The sequence below is a fragment of the Manacus vitellinus genome, unplaced genomic scaffold (assembly GCF_001715985.3).
Source record: "Manacus vitellinus isolate BGI_N305 unplaced genomic scaffold, ASM171598v3 scaffold_60_pilon, whole genome shotgun sequence".
Lineage (NCBI taxonomy): Eukaryota > Metazoa > Chordata > Aves > Passeriformes > Pipridae > Manacus > Manacus vitellinus.
In genome coordinates, this window is record NW_021940687.1 from 359,038 (window position 1) to 376,272 (window position 17,235).

General features: G+C 40.3%; 1 protein-coding gene across 1 annotated transcript in view; it reads left to right on the forward strand.

Moving 5' to 3' along the window:
* The window catches only part of LOC103763444 (glypican-5), a 360,042-nt gene that overhangs the window by 112,700 nt on the left and 230,107 nt on the right, over positions 1 to 17,235 (forward strand). Inside the window, 3 exon segments of the mRNA XM_018083108.2 lie at positions 984 to 1,114; positions 5,712 to 5,771; positions 7,047 to 7,172. Of these exon segments, the coding sequence (XP_017938597.2) occupies positions 984 to 1,114; positions 5,712 to 5,771; positions 7,047 to 7,172 (317 nt within the window).

Consider the following 17,235-nt stretch of genomic DNA (forward strand, 5'->3'; position numbering starts at 1 on the left):
ATATGTATCATAGTGGTGCAGAGGGACTGAGAAAATTATTTGAAGTCGTCTGTGGTCTGAAATGTTCAGCAGATGGGCAGCTGTGACTCAGTAAGGGTTTTAGAGATGCAGGAGAGTGCACAGATCAGCAAGAATCCATTTTGCCCTGGTTATAATGGAAAACTGAAGAACGGATACCAAATACAGGGTTATGTGGGATGATGGATTCTGTGTGATTCAGGTCTCTGGTAGTACCATGCCCACAGAAGGATTTCCATTGTTGTCTTTTCATGTTTGCTTGAGGATTTAAGTGTAGGTGAAAACATTACAGACCACTCATGTGTGGCTTAGAAAGGGAAGACAGTCATCCCACTACTGTCACTTAAAGCTGTTACAGCAAATAAATATGTCTGGATGCATGAGCAAGTGTCAGATCCACCGTATCCTTTATCCAGTGCATAAAGGATAGACATAGGTTTGCTTTCTGCTGGACTAGTATTAAATCCCTAATGAGGGGCTTCAGGAAGGGCAATGAGGGCAAATGGCAGAGTGATGTTACAATATCTGGTTAAAGGCTGGAAGAATTGCTTGTCTTCTGATTACAGGCCACTTCAAATATAAGATAGACTCTCTATATATGGGGCAGATGTCCCACCAAAATCCTTGTAGCTTCAAACTCCAGGTGTGTTTCTAAATAAATAAATAGAAGTTTGGTTTGCCAACACTTCCATCAGTCACTACTCCAGCCTGTTTCCAAGTGTCCTATATCCAGTAGCCACTACAAATCCATGACTGATGACTGTCTGGTGTCTTGTTATTTGGTGGTTCTTGTGCAGGGAACTAGTTTCCAGGTCTCCTGGAAAGAAAAATCCTTTCTATCCTTTCTTTCTCTCACCCAGACAACTTCTCTTGCAATAACATAGACCATAAGAAACAAGGAGACTTTTGGGCAATTGTAAATCAGCCTCTCCATTCACACCCCATTTTCCCTTCCTTTCATACAGGTTGATAAAGTGTGTGGGCAGCCCAGACAACAAGAAGGGAACTTGTCCTCAGCCAATATAGTGCCAGTGAAGGAAGTGACTGAAGCCCAGACGTTCGTGATGGCTCATGCCAGCCTGAACAATAAAAGAAGGTAACCCTGAGCTACAGTTGCTTTGAAACAAACTCTCTGCCTCCCAATTTGTGCTATTGGTTCCTTGCACTGTAATTTTCAAACCAGAGCCATGGCTCTGTCACCTTGTCTGTGTGTGCTCTCCAGCCATTGCCATCATGGATATTCATAGGGATGATTTTGTGGTGTTATATTGTGGGTCTCTCCAAGAAAAGCTTTTTACAGGCCAGACTTGATATCGTCGCTTAACACCAAGGTGTTCATTATTTCGAGAAACTTTCAGTGAAAGTTTCTCTTCACCAAAGTCCGAGGAAACCAATTTCTGCCGTTGAGTCTAAAGTACTTAAAATACAACTGCCCAGATCTTTAGGGACTTGAGCTTATCCAGGGACAGAAGTGTGAGGGAAGAAGGAGTGAAAGGAAAGATTCACTGCCCTGACATCAAATCAGTCCAGTCGGTCCCTGATTTCACTGTACTGGGGAGGAGTAGTAAGATCCCTTGGAATGTCCTTGATTTGGTACATAGCAGAGAAAGAACTGGAGCATTTGTTTGGACTTGTTGTGTCCGTCTTGGTTTCTGTTGAGACAGTAGACAGCTGAACTACAGACACTGGCCCAGGCAAGAGTATCCCTGCTCTCAGATCTCCTAAGTTTTTCTTTCACTTTACCTCATGTAGCTCCTGAATTGGTTTTCTGTAAATTGTAAGTGGAAAGGGAGGGATGACTTTGCAATCTCACTCATGATACATGAGTGGATAGCAGAGCTAACTGTCATAAAATCAAAGTGACCTCTTTCTGGCTAACATATTGTCCTCTGTAACAGCAGTATTGAGCTGGAACAGCTTCAGCCAAGTGAGTGGAATCCTGCTGGGCTTACACCTCTATCCAGGAACAGTGTCTAATCTACCCAGGGAGTCCATGTGTATCTCTGTATGTTGGATAAATGGATGACAGACAGCAATATTAAAATTTCCATTGCCTGGATTCTCGACTTTGAGTTGTGAAGATGAGATTTTTATCCATTTCTACTTTAATTCTCATCTTAGCTCGCATGAATGGAACAAACACTGCTTTAAAAGATAAAAGTAATAGAAGCAGGGCAAGTTTTTTGTGTGATAGTGGTAATTTTATCCCTCTGTAATTTAAAACCAAAACCTAACAGTTTATGCTACTGGTTGGAGCTAATCAATTTTTACCAAGCAAATCAGAGAAAAGAGCATTAAAGAAATTATATCAATCAATTCAGCAGTAAAAATCCGAGGAACAGTTGTAGTACAATTTATAAGGCAGACTTTTAAAAACACAGAGCCCTAGACCATCTTCTGTGTAGCTCATGGACTTCACTGGGACTTGAACACTAGCAACCAAAAAGGCAGAATTGCCAACCTATCAACAGGTGACCTTTATGTCTTTCATGGCATGACAGCCATTCTTTCTCACCTGAGGATCTGCTCCCTCCCCTTCCCAACCATATAGAATTATTTGGATAGTGACCTTTTAAACTGTAAGACTTGTAAATGGAAAAGAAAATAAACTAATGCGCTGTAAATTAGACAATTTTCCAAAATTGGTCTGCACACTGAAAATTAATTTATCAAAAAAAATCTAAACTAAGGCCATGCTTACATAATTAGCATGAAAAATTGCTGAAATACAGTGTTGATAGGTATTGTGGGGAGCCTGTGCACTGAAAATGAATGATGGAACCATGCCATAAATAGTGAGAAGTGGAAAAATTGAAAATATTCTCCACAACATCCTATAAAACACATGGCCTGAAGCTTGTACTTTGCTTCTTGGAAACAATTGTGAAACCATAAATAGAGTGAAAGATGCAGTGATTGGCAGCATCACTGTGTTGTTCATTCTCTATCATTTAATCACATATGATATCAATAAAAAGCAATTTAAGGTAATAAAATATTATAATACATGGGTGAAGTCATTCCTGCAGTGGGTTATGTAGAATGCACTTAGAGTGACAGAGAACTGATATGGGGGACCAGATTATGAGAGTAATTACGTGAATCTTTTTAGATGCTATTGTTTGTGCTGATTTTAAGAAATGAAGAGCAATAATGTCAGCTGTCTTTCAGTTGAGGTACAAGGTCACACAGGGAACTGGTTCTGCTGAATCTGTCTGTCAGTCTATATAATAGACATCCCTCCAAATGATCCTTAATTCAAGGGGAATATGGAACATGACTCCAGCCTTTTAAAAAAAGGAAAGAAAAAAAGAAGGAATGAGCCAGCACTCTCCAAATAGACACAAAAGCCGTGGCTCGTGCCCTTAATGTGTCAAAATGTTCCTGAACTCAAAAGAGAACTCAACTGGTTGGCATGTCTGTGGGAGAAACCAGAGTCATGTAGCTTCTCATCTCCCCTACAGAACCCAGTGCCAGACAGCTTATACCTATAGATGGATATTTGCTCCAAAGCTAATGAGTCTTTGCCAGGCCAGTTACGAAATCCAACTCCTTTTCCAAAGAATTTGAGAAGCCTGGTTTCAGCAGCTCAGCAGAGCCAGGGCTGCTCATGCAGCTGAGAAGTGAGATTGTTCAATGGCATCTCTTGGCCTGATGTCATTCCTGGGGGAAGGTGTTTGGGGTCTGGCTGCAGCCAGCCCTCCTCACCCTCTGCTGTCTGCACACGGAGGTCCTGCATAGTCCCTGAGGGCACAGACCAACTGGATCCTCTTTTGCAGTAGTTGAACCCTTTTCTTCTCCTCTTACTCTTGTGGGTTCCTGGAACATTTCCCATCTCTCTTTATTTTATTCTGCATTCCATTCCTACATATTTTTTTGTTACGCATCACTAAGTGTCAGGGACAATAGTGAAAGAAGGTGAAACTTGAATAAATGTTGCATGGTCTTGTTGGAAACCTTTTCCTCTGATTAACCTGGAAAGCATCAAATTGATTGTAATTATTTTTTTTGCATTACACAATGGTATTCAGGGATTAAGTGAAACTGGCAGTGTTACTGCTGCAGTCATTTTTTAATGTGGAGGTTACTATAACATGTAATAGAGATGACAAGAAAATTGAAACCATATGATGGTACAGGGAATGTAAATGGCATGTACAGAATCTCAGTGAGTAAATTGGAATGTTATTGCTGAGTTCAGCACAAAGAACTGTTCTGGTCAGGGTCCAGTCTCCTAGCAAAGTTGAATACCTGCCTTTTAGCGTCTCTGCTCCATGAAGCATTTCAAACCACTAAACACAGACTGGTTACAAAGCTGTATATATAATAGGTTACATTTAATGAAGAACTGTAATTCATTAGGTCCCTAGTTGGAGGAAGCAAGCTTTGTAATTGTGTTTTGCTGTGAATTTACAGATCTTTTATACGTCTTAAAATAAACAACTTAGGAGTTTCTTTGGGAATATTTGAAGTCGATGGTATCTATTTTATTTAAAATTAAGTATCTATTGGGTCAGACATCACATGATTTTATTAAAGTTTGAGTAATAAAGTGCTAGTACAAAACAGATTAATAATGTCAGATGCACATTAATGTCTGGCCCAGGCAGAGGTTTCAGCTGGCCCAGATTTTCCCTGTTACCAAATCTCATTTTGTTTTATGAGTGCCTGTGTTGGAATCGCTACCTCAGTGATGGAATGTGCCACTCACCTGATGATCAGGGCAGGTCCCTCCTCTCCTGTGGCCACCCCTGCTATGAGCTCTCAGAAAGCGTGAGGGCAAAGCTGCATCCTCTGGGTGTCCTGAGGCTGCTGAAAGTGGTCACTCTGTTCAGTAAGAGTGAAGTGGGTTCGGTGTGGAACTAGTTTGGAGGCACTCGTTGCTCCAGCTCTGGCCATTGCGTTACACAGGAGGGCACAGGTGTGAGAGCAGGCTGAGCTATCAAACCATCTCAGTGGAAAATTACATCATGATGTAAATGCTGGATGCAATGTCTAATGTTAATTAAGGGACCTCAGTTTATTGGTGCCACAAAATACTTTTACACGAAATAATTGCCTGGGTTATTTCCACAGTTCTTCCTCCAGTATAACCCTGAAGCCTGTATCTCCTGTTTTGCAAAGCTGGGTGTTTGTAAATGGCAGATCTGACCAGAAGAGAACAGCAAAAAAATATCTGTACTTACACATTTATTAACAGGCAGTAAATTGCTTGTCGTATCAGAACGTGAATGCTACTCTTTTATGTCTCTCTTCCCTTGGTTTTCATTCTAAACTGCCATTATTTTCTTGTACAACTCCATGTATTTGCAGTTCTTCCGTTTGGTATCAGTTATGGTTAATTTAAGTACTGCTGAATTTATTTTCAGCATTCTGCTGTGTGCTCTGCATTTGTAATTGTGCTTGTATTTGAAAATGATGGGGACAAAAAATCTTGGTTGCAATTTCCCCCCCCTCCCCAATATTGCATTGACATTTTTGATGGTATCTATATTTTGGAAAATCTCATGACAGTTTTTCTCCTTATTTATTTTCTTTTATTATCCTGTGCATGTGCTTGATGACTTTTCTTTCAAATAATTTTTACTTTTCTCTTTTGTTTCTCATATCTTTTCCTCATTTGCCTGAATTCCTGCTTCTCCCCTACTCCCCAACTCTCCTGATTGATGCTAATTCTCCCCGGCCTATTCCAGTTCTCTGCCTCTGAAAGCTTCAAAGAATGACAAATCAAGAAGTTTGAAAAAAATCTCTCGGTAAGAATGAAAACAAGGTGACATCCTTTGTTGTCTCTCCAGTTAGCTCATCTCCAGCTGTAACCTAGAAGTTGGCACACTTTTGATTGCTGCTTTTATACTGTGGGGTGCTGGGAAATTGTACATTTTCTACCCTACTGAGTTTAGTTTTACACTCAGGAAAAGTAAATATTTTTGCTCAGAAAGATTGAGAGTTGGACACAGAATTCTCTGTTTGCTAAGATGCTACTTTGAAATGTCAGAGCCTCACTCTGCTGAGAATGCAAAGGAGTTAAAACTTCTTGGGGTGAGCTGGGTAAGACAAGCTTTAGACTGTCAAAAGGTGCTGTTTTTCTCCTTCAAAGAAAACGCCAGTTTAGCACCCATAAAATCTTTAGCATCTGTGTTGCCTTTCAGAACTGATTCTCTCAGGCTGTTCTGTCAAGTAAGCAGCCTTCGGGCTGGGCCTGGCTTTCCTGCGTTAATACTTAGAGCTTGTATTTGTAAGTTGGTAGTCAAGAGGTTGAAATGCTGATTCCCTCATCATAAGCCCAAAAATTCCTGCTTTTTTCTTTGCTTAAAATAACAGCTTTCCTGCTCTGTTATTTTCTTTGGAACGTGTAACAGTTAATTTATCTAGACCAGGATTTCATCCCACAAGATAAATGGGATGGTTGAACACTTGAAAAAGTATAAAGATAGCTTTGGGGAGAGAAGACCACTGCCTAAACCGCGTAGGGATAGATATTTAGCAGTGGACTTCGACGTTGTTTAAAACACTTGTTGCTCCTAAAGGAATGATAAATCCTGACTGGTTTTGTGCCAAGCTTCATCCAGCCATCACCCCAGGCACGTCTTCAGTGCAGTGTCCCCTTATGGCCTGCCAGGCTGAAACATTGGGAACCAAAATGAGTCCTTTGGCCTTCCCAGTGGGAAGCAGATAGCTCTGTGATAGCTCAGTTTGTGTCCTGCATCTTGTTCTCCCTATCTTTAAGGTCTCATACCAAACAGGAGCTTCTAAAGCGATGGAGGAGGGTAATTTCTCATTCTGAAATACTCTCAATTGAGATGGGTTAACAGAATGTGTTAAAACCACCCTTTGTGTGCGTAATTATGCCTGTTAACACTGGACTAAATCAGATTGGATGATAAATAGGGGTAGAAATACACTAGAAATAGAAATCCATTCAGGTTACTTAAATTCTAAAGTCTTAACCTTGTGGAGGGTTTAGATGACAGGGGCTTAAATGCTGAGTTTCCTGTTGTGTTGTTAAATATGTTCCTCCTGCGTTACAGAGAGTTCATCAGTTACATGAAGCGATCCCGCACCTTTTATGCCTCTATAGCAGAACGTCTGTGTGATGGAGACCTGGTCATGAGAGACAGCTCAACCTGCTGGAATGGAGAGGATGTTGTGGAAAGGTAAAGTTACAAGTTAAAGTTTGCTGTAATTATGGAAAAAGAGACTTCGTATCCTTCTGATGGTTCAGCAGCAACATTCTACTTTGGCAGCTAATTTTTTTCCCCCCTCTGTTTTTTATCAGGGTCTTTGCCATCACCCTTTGGACTCTAAACTGGAATATACACTTTCTTTCCATGAGCTAAACTTCTTGCTGTCTTGCTTTTACTCTGTATAACATGAGGCAACATCACCCTGAGGAGAGAACAAGATGTTTTAAGCACAACTATATCTTTATTATCATTGTCAAAGTATATATCAGTTTTTGCAGTGAGCGCTTGTTGAAAGTGTACCAGTGAATGTTCTCCAAAAACTTCTTTTTGTCAAAAAAGGAGATGTTCCATGGGATTGTTGTTGGTTTTCATGATGTTTCTTTTTGAAATGTGTTTTGTGGTCGGTAGCAGTTATAAAAGGTGCAGTTCTAGCATTCTGTGTTCTTACTTAAAAACAATTGCCATGCTCGTAAATTGTTTTGTAGGAAATTACAGAATAATTCCAGTATGGAACAGAGAGAGATGTGACAATTATGTCTGTCCTATTAAAGGGAGTTCTGACTCCCACACAGCTCTGCTTAGTTTTCTCATGTGTAAATAACTTCAGCTTAATTACATCTGAGGTATTTGAAGATAAATGCATGTCTAACACATCCAAAGATAACTTTTAAGTTTAATGTTTCACTGTATATTGTCATTATAAATTATTTGTAAAGCATATGTTTGAAGATTTTGGCAACAATGTAGTATTCTAAATATTTACATGATTGTAATACTGATGGAAGTTTTTACTGTAAAAGTAGTGGAGAGGAAACAGGAGGAATATCAGTATTTCCACTTCAGAATGCCTTTTGGTGACGTTGGTGATGTGTTGCTGGATCCAGAGTTAACTTTTAGAACAAACAGATTTCTGGCCAAAAGAAAAACAAGAAAAGCCAAGCAAGCAAAAATAAACATTTTCTGTGTCAACTCTCTGAACAAAAAAGTTAATAAAATGTTACATTTAATTTTTATCCTACTTTGTTAAAAAAACCAAACAAGCCACTTAAATTCCTGATATACATGTTTTAGAAAGGCATTAAGGGGAAAGCTGTTGTTATTGTCCTTTGCCCATCTGTAACTTTTCCCAGAGTTGGAAACATGTGGAAAAGATTCAGGTTTGAAAGCGACAGGAAGGCTAGGAAAAGTAGCAGGGAAAAGGCTAACAAGATTCATCATATTTTGAATTAAAAAGCAAAAACAAAGGAAAGAAAAACACCAACAAACAATCTACCCCCAAAGATGACAGCAGCAAAAAATCCAACCCCACCACCAAACTCTAAATGTCTGTCATTAACACATTAAATAGGCTAAATGGAAAATAAAAGATTAGATTCATGTTTTAAATCAGAAATATATAAAATACCATATAATAATATATAAATATTATACACTTATATACTCTCTTACAGTATTGACTGCCTTAAAAGGAGGAGACTTTCTGGGCAGCCTGCACTGCCAGCAGTGCTACACAGGGCTCCTGCTTGCTGGCACAGACAGGGCTCCTGCTTGCTGGCACAGACAGGGCTCCTGCTTGCTGGCAGACTTTGCTCCTTTCATCATCTGTTTTATAGGCTGGACCTGTCACAGTTCTCCCCGCATGGGACATAAACCTGTCCTGGTGATGCCTGAAGATGCATTTCTCTTTACTCTTTCTCCTTTCCCAGGACACCAGAGCATTAAATATCAGCAGTAGTAAACAACTGAGCTCAAAATAGAGCCTTATTATTAACTGTGTAGCAGAAAATAGATCACCCCAGTTAATTTGGTGGATCTCCTGTGAACCTGAGTTTAAGGTTGCTCAGGCTGTGGAGCTGGTAAAAGCTGCAGTTCCTGTTTCCTTGATACTTCTTGCATTTCAAAATGCTGTTTGAAAGCTGAGCATTATATATGCTGTGTGCTGATTGGCACACAAGCTCTTTAGGAAAAACAAACTTGACCTTCAAAACCAAATTGACACACAAATGCAGCCTGAAGCAAAATGAAATGAGGATCCTGCATTCAATTAGTAGAGAGGGCACCTGAGTCTGTGAGAGGGTCTGATAAACAGAATTGGGCCTTTTTATTTTATTATAGTTCTTTGGATTGGGTTTTATTGTGTTTAAATCATTGCACAAAAATTTTGAGCTGCCAGTTAAATACATCATAAAAAGAGTCAGGTTTCCACTGGCTTGAGAATATGCTTCTGGCCTGCTCTTCAGATGAACAGGAAAACATACCTTTGCTAGGAATCCTCTAGTGTCAGTTCAGGACAACATTAGAATTACTTGCACCAGGAGTACTGCCTTTCTCTTCATTGCTCTTTTGAGCAAGTTTGTTCTTGGAGCAAGACTTGATGTAAGAAAGAGTCTGTCAGGAGAATGAATAGTCTTGGTATACAAAAATGCTCAGAGAAAATGAGGATGGAGCAGTAGAACTGGAAAACTACTTTGAAAAGTGAAGCAAGCTTGGAGAAATTTCTGTGCTGGAACCTTTTTTTCCTGCCAGTGATGATTGTCTCAATACCATATCAGGAGAGGAGACTGCAGGGGAAGTTGATGGCGTTAACCATTATGTGCTGCCAGCACTAGACACCATTCATCTGAGAAATCTAGAAGGCCTAAAGGGTTAAATTTTTCATCGTGATACCGTATTTTCTTTAGGACTGCTCTAACATTAGAGGCTGGGAAGATGGGAAACTTGAAGACATCATTGTCTTTTTAGCAAAATAAGGGTTTTGTAAAGGTGTGGATGGTAAACTTGGTATATGACAGTAAAATCTATAGAAACTATAAGCAGATGAACACGGTAGGGAAATGAATCTAAATGTCGAGAGCCTTTAGAAGGTGATAATGAGCATGTAGACAGGTAGATTGTGGTGTTCTGCTTGAATTTCTGATAGATATTTCATATCCTTCACAAGAGACTGGTAGAATAGATGGTCATGGCGTGGTGTTCATGATACAGGCATGTGGTGTCTGCAGTTCTGCTGTGCCCTAGGCTTGGAAAGATAGAGCACAACCACAAATGTACAGAAGGAGAAACGAGGAGGAGGATCAGGGGCATGAACTGCATCCTGTATGTGTAATGGCAAGCACTCCAGCCTGGTACAGAAAAGATAGAAGAGGAATATGTGGCCCATAAAAATCATGTGTGCTGTGGAGATGCCCAGTAGGGATCTCCTGTTTGTTCTCTCTTTCATTACAAGAACATGGGACATTGTTAATTAGTGACAGCTTGAAAGCAGAAGTAGATATTCCTTTGCTAAACTTCTGGTTAAGCTGTGAAACTTCTTGCCTCAGGATGTTTGGATGTTCAAAAAAAATGGATGAATTAACGAGCAAATTCAGCCCATAGAATAACAAGTTGTATAACTAACTGTCTGGACAGATATGAGGCAGCAAGGTGCCACATCCGTATCTCTCTCTCTAAGGCAAAAAGGCAAAAGATTTCCTCTAGTCACTCTTAGCCACTTGCTCCCATGACCTTCTCTTCTGTAGAGACTGAACTGCAGGAGCCTTCTTCTCCTCAGTAATATCTCTTCACCTAAATGAAATGCTGGCGTTGAATGAGTTTCTCCATTCTGCCTGGCCACAGTAGCCAAACAGGATTTGCTGTCTCAGCCTTATAAATGGCAGATTAGTACAATACAGCATCCAAGGACTTTCCCCAAAGCTCATATGGAGATTTTCTGTTGTACACAAAACGTGAATTTCCCTTTAGAACTCCTTTTTAATGAAATTTGGATTTTTGTGAAGTCCTAGTTGGACTAGAGCATCCTTCTCAGAGTCTGCTCTTTCTCCTGCTGGAAAAGGCAGAAGGAGATTTGGACTCACTGGCAAGCTTTTTGGGTGTGTCTCTCTACAACAAATGGGCAATCCTGATTTGGAAATAGCACTTTCAGGGATCAGGGGGTTGTGAGTACTAATTAAAGTTAGATAATCATTCAGTCTTTCCATCTCTGCCTGCCTACTTGTCTCTTGTAGTTTCTCTTTCCAGAGGGATGAAACAAATAATAAACAGACGGTGATCTGCACGTGGAAGAGTTACGATATGATAAGTGTAGCCATGGTAGCCAACTCTGGGCACTGCTCACTCTCTCCCACTCTTTGGCCAGGGCTGTGCCATTAGTTCTCATGAAGAGGCTGATTGCAATCTGAAGACTATCAACTGCAGTGCCACTGCTTGGGCTTTGGGGCTGGAGTGTGGAAGTTGCTCGGGAATGTTTGGTAACCTCAGCACTTGAGGTGTTAGTGGCAGCCTCCTCCTTGGTGTATCTGGACCTTACCCTGAAGCAGCAGTGATGGTGCAGCACTGCTCTGCATTTCCTGAGCTCTGCTAAAGGTGCATTCTCAGGGCAGCTGCAGAAGATTTGTTCTCCAGTTATTGTCACGTAAATGGTCATATGCCTTCAGCAAGACTGTTCAGGACTCCTGTCACAAGCAATGTGTCAGGATCTCAGGATTTTTGAAAGTTGAGGGGTCTGCCTGTTGGAGTGCAGCTGGCTGGGTGTGGGGACTGTTCCACAGAGGAACACACACTAAAATCTCCTCTGTCACCCCTACAGGAAGTGTTGTCATTTTATAAATTGAAATTTAGAGGCTGACAGATGCTACTGAGAATTCTGAGAGTGCTGCTGCCATTTCAAATATCCTTTTAAGCAATGAGTACTCGCAGTTACTTTGATCTACTCTAAAATGCACACCATTGCTACTGTGGTGTTGCAGGAAGCAAAAACCAGCTTGAGTATTGGAGTAGCTAAATGTAAGCTGGTAATGAAGAAGAAAGTGAAGTGGTGGGTGCTTGGGATCACTGCAATAAAACCCTATTTGTTCAGGTGCTGTAACGTGCTTTTAGGCTGCGTCTCCAGTGCACAATAGGCACTGATCTTCAGAGAAAGGGATTCGGTGCTGATATCCCAATGCCGCACTTATCTGTGCTTGTTACCTGGGAGAAAGGCCTGCCCCCCACCTTACCACAAACTCCTTTCAGGTGGTTGTAGAGAGTGATAAGGTCTCCCTGGAACCTCCTTTTCTCCAGGCTAAACAACCCCAGCTCCCTCAGCTGCTCCTCATCCGACTCCTGCTCTGGGGATTTTCCTGGGGACTGCACACCTCTGTCATCCTTGACGTGCATCCTTAGTTTCATTAAGAAAGAATCTGGTTCTGGGATGGCTCTGCAATATAAACTGGAATGTGAGAAATGGTGACACTCACTTTTAATTGAAAAGTATAAACCTGATGCTAACATGCTAATGTCGACACACTCTGTGGTCACCTGAATACTTTCATTTGAAGTTTGGGATCTGAAACTTCAACTGCTTCAAGTAGTAAGCACTTAAAGGCTGTAATTCATGTGTATATAAAGAAGGTTGTTAAAAAATTTTACCAGTGACAATTTTGGTAGCACACTGCCCTTTAACAGTGAGGTGCTGTAGTGCTTCAGAGCTCTCAGACTGGGCTGGCTCACAGGTTTGCTGAGGAATTCTGAGCCAGCTGCTCGTGCTGGATGTTTTGACACCCAGTGAGATCCCAGCAGGTGTGGCTGCAGATCCTAACCCAAATCCAGGCTCTTGCTGCTTCTGCTGCTGTCTTTGCTGTTTACAAAAAGCCCCAACTCTCTTTAGAACAGGGTCAACCTTCAAGTTGACTATGAAAAGGAAAGCTTTCAAAAGTTTGGCAAATTCTTCCTCGGAAGAAGCAAATCTGAATCATGGCCACGCTGTGCAGCAACTTTAGACAACTTTTCTGAGGGAAGGATCACGACATTTTAGATCAGTGAGACATTTCACAAGTTACAGTTGCACTGCAGATACGTGGTTTGTTTCAGGAGTTATTGCTGCTCCTGTGGAATGGGTTCAGAGTTTCTGTAGGATTAGGAGGTTAAAAAAAAGTATGTTTTTCTTTATGTTTATATTTTTCAGAGTGATAGGATTGCCATCTGCTTCAGAGATTTTTCTTTCTCCAGGCTTCTCTTCATATCACTTGATTATTTTTTGCACCTTAAGCCAGAGTAAGATCAATTTACAGGACTTTGGGCAAGCCAGTAGTGGCAGAGTACTTTTGTAAACTTGTGAGTTATACGTGTGAAATGAAGAGCAGATTTACTAGGTTGCACATGTTGATGTTGAAATGCGCCAACAAATCTAAAACAATTCTGCATCTTGTTGTATTTTTAGCAGTCTGAATTCAAACATCAGCTTGAGGATCCACCACAGGTTTTGATGGAATGAATCTTTGGCAAAACAGAGCCCCTGCAGTGTTGGTTGTGGGCTGCTGATCTGTACTGTGGCTGTGTGAAATGGCTAAGTGAGGGCATGAAGAAATTGTGTCAAGAAGAAATGAATGTCGCTGGGATTTTTTTTGTTTGTTTTTTGTTTGCCATAGTCATCAAAATATTCTGAAAGTAAGTGAAATGCTGCCTTAAATCCTGGTGGTTATTCAGTGTTTCATCATGTTCTGACTAGACGTAATTCAGAAATATTTCAGTAATATTTCTCAGACCACTCTTTCCTCCTTGAAAATAAAAGGGTGTGTTCCTGAAAAAAACAGAATTAGGAAGTCCATGTGTAAAAGAGCAATGACTTACTTCAGACCAAAATAACTATTTTGTTAATTGGGGTTGGATTAGATGATCTCTGGATGTCCCTTCCAACCCTAACAATTCTGTACTTGTATTAAAATGGGTTATCTGTTAAGTCTGTGCTATTCCACGAAAGTTTAAAGCTGTTTCTAAAGTTTTCCATCCACCACAGAAAGTAGCAGTTTTAGATTATAAATTAGAGGACAAATAAACCTGAAAAGCTTATTCCCCTTCCGGTTTTTGCATGTACAACTCCATTTTGAACACTGAGCCACCTGTTTCTGCGGTCAGGTCCTTATTGTTTGATTTCTCAGAATACTTTTGAGAAAAGCAATCTTCTGTACTTGATTTTTTTTTTTCAGGTAAGACAAGTGCTGAAATATAGTTACAAATGTGACTGAGTTGTGTCCTCATGACTTTGAAGCCTTGGCTGTTCTGCAACCCAGTTTCACCATCTTGAGTATTCAATTTTTAAAACTGAAAAACACAATGAAATTTTCTTCCTGTTGCTGAAAATCCACAGCGTCAGGAGAACTATGAACTTATGACCGTATGCAAAATGTTTTCAAATATGAAAAACTGGAAAAGGAGAGAAAGAGAGGAGGAATTATTCTCCCTGTTGTTAGGGTGGTTCTTTCCTCAGCTAAAGCAAATAAAGAATTTTTGGACACTTCCCTGATTGGTCCCATCAAATTTCTGTGAACTAACATAATTATTTTTAGTCTTAACTAAATATTTGTTCATATATGTAATATCTATAAGCAGGAATTAGAACTAGCATTACAAATAACAGCTTTAAGTGTGCTTTAAACCACTGTATTATTTGTTTTTTGTTGTTTTTCTGTCTGCCCTGTTTCTCATCTGTCCCACTTAATGATTGTTGAGCTATAGCCATACCTAACTTTGATCCTACATAGGAATGTTGGATCAGAAGATCAAACTTAGCTTTATTTGGATTGAGGAAAGAAAAACCTTTGTGAAAATCAGTTTAGGGAGTTTTGTCTTTGCTGCCTCTCAATTTCAAGAGGATTCCGAAATCCTGAGTTTCCAAATGAAATGGTCTTTCTGTTAATGCCAGTGAGCTTGATCTGAAATATTCTTCATGGTGGTAGAAGGAGAAAAATTCTGCTGGTCAGAAACAGCATTCCATTGCACAGGTACAGATCCCGTCATCATTTCAGGTGGATCTTTTCAGATGTGTGTGGGTGGATTTTATGTGGAATGGTCACAGACTTTGCAGTTGGTATGGCATAAACATTTGAGATGTGGTAAAACCTTTATTCTGATTTCTCCAAATCTGCCATGGTTTTGTAGTGCTGCGAGGAGTTAAGAGGGAGTAAATCCATGGTCCTGTCACTGAATTGTACAGGTTTCACATGGAATACCCTGATTTGGTGGGGGGTAGAGGAGGAGATTATTTTACAGCAGCTGCTTTTCCAGTTGGAGGCACTTTCTCAGGAAGCTTCAAGTGTAACATTTTAGGGTTAAAAGCCTGCATGGAAAAGTGGTTTTTAAACCAGGTTACTAGGAACAGAAGAGAAGGATGTTTTGTAACACCCAGTAGGAGCTCACACTTTTTTTCCTTCCTTCTCTCCTTAACTTGTTTTTCTTGGAACTTTGCATGAAGTGGAGGGATTAGGGGACACCTGTCCACAGGCTTGAACAGATCATGTCACTGTTGTTAGACTCTAAGGGCCTGTGCAAGCTGGCTTAGGAAGGAAGTGCCAAATCACGGTGACTTCCTTTTTGCAAAATGTTTTCTCTTAGAGGCTTTCAGTTTTTATGAATTTAGCACTTTCATTGTCCTCTTTCTCATGTCCTTAGGCTTTAGCAAGCAGCCCTTTGGATATGGAAAACAGAGATAATCATTCAGCCTTAGCATGCTTAAAAAGTGTTTAACTTCTGTTGTTCTTGTGCCATCAGTCTAAGCAATTTCTAGAGGTACACTCATTACTGTAAGTTGCAAATTACTATCCATATTTTTTTCCTGGATTTTGCAGTTTTTAGGGTGTTTTCTAGGACTTACGTTTTTTTGTTGGAGTTAGTTGGGTTTGGGGTTTTTTTTGTCCGTTTTCTTTGGTTGTTTTTTAAATTTTAAATCCCGTGGGATAAACCAAATACACGCTGTCAGAAGTGACCATTTAAGACATAAATTTACCTGAGTTTACCCTTCTGAATGATGCAGAGCTCTGACAGGCTTTGAATGTCAGATTTTGTCCTTCTCTCAGGATGCTTGAGGGTGAGGGCTAAAGTTCATTGCCATGAAAGCATGTAAATGTTAATAAAGCTGCTAATTACCTCCTGCAATGGTCTCTTCCCTGCTTTTGAAGGCAAATCAATTAACAGCAGCAAAGGGTAGCACTGGGTCCTTCTCTCCAGTTCACTTTTCTCAAATGGGATAATAAATCCTGTGGGTTTTGTCATTGAAAATTAGACATTTTGCAGAAGTGAAGACAGAGGGGTTTCATAGAAACTCTTAACCTTTCTGTTACAAACATACACACTCGATCTGTTCTGCAAAATATGTTCATGAATTTGGTCAGATTCAGATGGGACAGTGCAAGGCCACGGTGCATGAAGGGAAGAGGGGGAACCGTGGGGGAATCAGTCAGGAAGTGTAGGTAGGGGGTATGTGGAGGTCAGCTGTGTGTGAGAAGAGGGGAGGAAATGGGAGTAGTCCAGAGAGGCTGGAAAGAACAGCTGAGGCTGCTGAGCTGACTGGAGAAATCTTTGCTGAGATACCCTGGTCTAGAGCTCCTGGCATCGGTCAGTAAAGCCTGAGCCCTGCCACAAAGATCAGCAGCACAGAGGCTTTATTCACTTCTATGGAATACTCTGGATTTCTGCTTGATTGATGTGAAGGAAGTTTCTGGAATTAGAGCTTTGGGATTGGTCATAAAGAAGGATGGGAAAGCCAATATGTTTTATGTGTCGATTCTATTCTCCCCTGCTTTATTTGGGCACATTTTCAAATTGCAGTGTAATACCTGAAACTCTTGAAGGCCACATTTACAGCAAACTAACAAGCACCAGTGCTTGGCAGATTCTTGTAATAGTTGTGAGGTGCATTGAGACACACAGCAACCTGCATTATTTTGCTTTTACAAGCTGAGAGACTTCACCGATGATGAAAAGAAGCAATGATATTTTGAACACAGAGTGTGATGCACATAATGAGATTAGAACTGTTCTTATCCCCAATTAGTAACCTGTAGTACTTAGTTAAAAATATGTATGCTGTAAGTAGTTCCACCACAAAGGGCTGTAGTAGGTTTTAAAAGATGCTCACAGAGGAAAATCTATTTAACTAGGAAAACATAGCAATATAAAGAAATGAATGCCTCAGTAGGGATATAATATCTGTCCTTCTTATTTCTAATAGGAATAAATGGAATTTTAGTTCAATTTTAGAGAGGATTTCTTAAAAGAAATG